Source organism: Frankliniella occidentalis, unplaced genomic scaffold (genome assembly GCF_000697945.3).
Source record: "Frankliniella occidentalis isolate FOCC.00 unplaced genomic scaffold, Focc_3.1 Scaffold74, whole genome shotgun sequence".
In the NCBI taxonomy this organism is placed as follows: domain Eukaryota; kingdom Metazoa; phylum Arthropoda; class Insecta; order Thysanoptera; family Thripidae; genus Frankliniella; species Frankliniella occidentalis.
In genome coordinates, this window is record NW_026267204.1 from 269,461 (window position 1) to 272,945 (window position 3,485).

Here is a 3,485-nt window from a genome sequence, read left to right on the forward strand (position 1 = left end):
AAGGTTTTAAATTCTCCCGGAAAAATTTTTGGGAATCCAAATCTGTGCCCCTGAAGCTTCTCCTTCTCGACCAGGTCTCGGACGTGCGCGGCCCGCTCAACGGCACCGCGCACCAGCGCCGGGACTTCTCGCTGCGCCTGGCGGCCTCCTCGCCGGCGGCCTTCGTCTGGCTGGAGGCCGGCCCGCTGCGCGGCCGCTTCTCCAGGAACGGCTTCCACGTGACGGAGGCCGCGCCCGCCGAGCTGCGCTTCCACACGGACGAGGACACGACCGCGGCCGAGCTGGCCCGCCACCTCAGCGTCCGAGCGCTCAACGGCGCGCTCGCCAGCCACCACCAGCACCACCACCGGAGGGTCATTGGGGTGTGACACCTGGCCGAGGGGTCATTCACTGTACACAATAAAATTTGATATTTTCAGTCACTTTTCATCATTTTCAATCACGTATCACACCCTGTTAATCACGTTTCAGACGTTTTTTGAAATAAAGTTTTAGTCATTTTCAATAAATTTCAGTCACTTTCAGTCATTTTTGGTCAATTTTTGGTCATTTGGTTATTTTCAATCATTAATTCACTGTACACGGAAGATCGAAGTGAGGGACATTCGCACCTGTCACTGCGTGGCGATCCGAGCTCACCCTTTACTCTGGTCCTCTGCAAGGGAATTCCAGCGTACCTCCCGGTACAGCCTCTAGCCGTTCCTCTACAGCATCGGGTCCCGGTGCGGGTCGCGGAGGGCAACTTCCGGTGCGTTGGGGGCACCACTCGCCAGCTCGGCTCTCGACCACGAGCGCGCCATCTCGCGAGGGAAACCTCGAGGGCAACCTCGTCCTCGCTGGGCGCCATCTCTCGGCCAAGATCGCGGCCTCGGCGGCCACCAGCAGCGTGGGGTATCGTCGCCACGGTTGGCGCAAAACTCAGAGGAGTACAGGTAATCACAGATTTATTTATAAAAATTCAAAACAAGCAGTGCGTTCACAGATTGTCCCTCTCTCGCAAAGAAGGTTTGAACAATTATGAAGTGGTCCCACAAAGAAATGCTTTGGTCATTCTCGGTTTCAAACCCACCTAATACATCACACTAAAGACCCGTCTACAAAAATGGACTAAACCTGCACCAACTCAACCATAGCCAGCAAACCTTGAATTAACATCACAGCAACTAGCAGAACTACGACAAATAACAATGGAATGTTAATCATTTCTGAGCAAAGGTTACAGGATTCAAGTTAAATGCAAGTCAAATGTTAACAGTAAATGATTCTACCCCACAAAAATAAATGAATATGATGAGTTGTTTAAATTAATACTCCGTGAGATTCATAATTTCATAGATGCAACTACTATTAGCTACAAATAGAACAAAAAGCAGTTAGTGCTCAATTTAGTCTCTAAACTTGGATAAAATACAGATTAGTATTTCTCTGAGAACATGAAAATCTGGAACTCATCTGCCCCACTCCAAGTAATTTAAGTACAAAAAATTTCATAGCAGTTCAATAGTTAACGAAAGCAGCATAAAAATGTATATTATAGATGACTAGAGATATGATTCAAGCTACAGTTCGCTGCGACTAGATGATCCAAATGATTTCCCCAACATGCAGAGCTTCAGCTGCCATATCAGATCAATGTGTCTCGGCGGCGGAGAGGAGGAGGACAACTGTCGCAAAGAGAAGTGGAAAAGTTAGAAAACAATTTCACAGAAGTTTTTTCGTAGCAACATGAAGTTCAAAGATCTCCGAAAAGCATAAGCAATATGAAATCTCGCATAAGGTCTGAAGCAAATCCCAGATCCAGAAGCATTCTGTTAGCTATATTAATATTACCATAGCCAGCCATTCAGCCATTTTAATAGCCCATCCAAATGGATTTTCAGAGAGCAAGACACAAATGAAAAAATCGTCAGAACATTTTGCCTGAAGAAGAGCCAAGTACCCAACTGTTAAGATTAATAGCAAATCCCACCAAAGAAATTAAAAAAACACATCTCAAGACATTTATCAACATACCAATTGGTTAAATCTTTAGTAAAACATACTCCAGATAGAAGGTAATTGTACCATCAAGTTGAAGCGCGATCAAAGTTCAACCTAAAACATTTACCAGGCAGTAAAACAATATTACATTCAGATTACAGGGTTTCAAGAAAAAAAAGCAGATGCTTTACCCAACCACCATTCTCTAATACTGTAGTACTTTAACATTCCATGCAAAAAAAAAAAATATACAAATAGTAAAGCAAAATATTTAATGAGTACTTCAAGAACATTTGCTTTTGACCTTGAGTCTGACAAGATCATATTTATGGTCATAGAAAATTGGTAACTTTAAGATAGAGCGAACCACAACAAAAACTTGTCCTATTAACAAATAACTTTAAAATAATATCAACTGCAAAATGAATGGTATGGATTAAGCAAAGCAAACTAAAACTAACGTTTCACTAAAAAAAAAAAAAAAACATTAAAGAAGTAAGAATTTATAAATAAAAGATAGTTAGTAGAATAAGTTGGCGAGCAACACAACAGACTGTCAGTATGCATTTCTGGCTACTGCTTAAATGGTTTTGTTCTTTATGGCTCATCAGAAGAGGATTTGTTATACCTGAGCATGTTCAGAGGATTCATATGAGAGATGGAAGGTTCCTTCATCAATGTGGAAGATATATTCAGAGCCACAAACACACAGCAGAGGAGCAGCGGGCCAAATATTGCACCCTCGCTTCCCATACAGTAGACTCCTCCTGCTATCGACAAGCCAGTCAGGTAAGGATGACCTCTGAAAGTGGCGTCATATTTCAGATTTGACAAAATGTTAAGATAAATTATACAGGCAGAATTTGTTCAGATAGATACAGACACAGAAATACATACCCTTTAATTTCTTCATAAACCAAACCATTTACCCATGAGGTCGGTATATAAAAAGCAAGAATCATTATCACTGCCAGCATAGAATGACCTTGGGCAAGCCACAATTCTAAGACAGCTGGTATGCAAGCCCAATAAGTGCCAAGGAATGGCACAACCCCTAATATAGCAGCTAGAACTGAATATATTGAACAGTAAGTAAAACGATTCCTTACTCATATTCAAAAATGCAGTTTCATTGACTTGTGTGCCATATACTACTGAACTTACCAGAAGGTAGATAAACCACCTTCACACCAAACAAAGTATGAATCAACCACGCCCATAAACCATGGAACACAGCCATTTTAAAAGAGGCCCGGAACACGTCACCAACAGCACCATCAATTGCTGTTGCAATTCTTTAAACCAAAAATAAAAGGGCACAAATTAGAAAAATAAGCACTTGACGGCAATGTGACAATAATATTTCAAGCTCATCTACAAACATACTGATTTCCGCTGCTTGGGCTGAAGCCTGCAACAAGTTCTACAGGTCTGTACAAACTCCCACTTGAACTTAATAGATAAAACAGTGCTGTGAAAAATACAACCTGGAAAGAGCAGATAAA

The 3,485-nt window shown here is 42.1% G+C and overlaps 2 protein-coding genes across 6 annotated transcripts in view; one reads left to right on the plus strand and one right to left on the minus strand.

Moving 5' to 3' along the window:
- The window catches only part of LOC127749652 (beta-mannosidase-like), a 14,265-nt gene that overhangs the window by 8,362 nt on the left and 2,418 nt on the right, over nt 1–3,485 (plus strand). The window lies entirely within an intron of this gene.
- Nucleotides 928–3,485, minus strand: part of LOC113211772 (transmembrane protein 245) — a 15,944-nt gene continuing 13,386 nt past the window's right edge. Inside the window, exons 11-17 of one of the 5 annotated variants that reach the window (XR_003303694.2) lie at nt 3,367–3,467; nt 3,145–3,275; nt 2,878–3,052; nt 2,609–2,782; nt 2,014–2,094; nt 1,831–1,920; nt 928–1,664 (exon numbers count right to left, since the gene is read on the minus strand). Coding sequence is in view for 2 of the 5 variants with exons in the window: in XM_026430247.2 (XP_026286032.1) it covers nt 1,625–1,664; nt 2,609–2,782; nt 2,878–3,052; nt 3,145–3,275; nt 3,367–3,467 (621 nt within the window). In the remaining 3 variants the exon portion in view is untranslated. The other 4 variants (XR_003303693.2, XR_008011271.1, XM_026430247.2 and 1 more) reach the window with 4 other exon arrangements.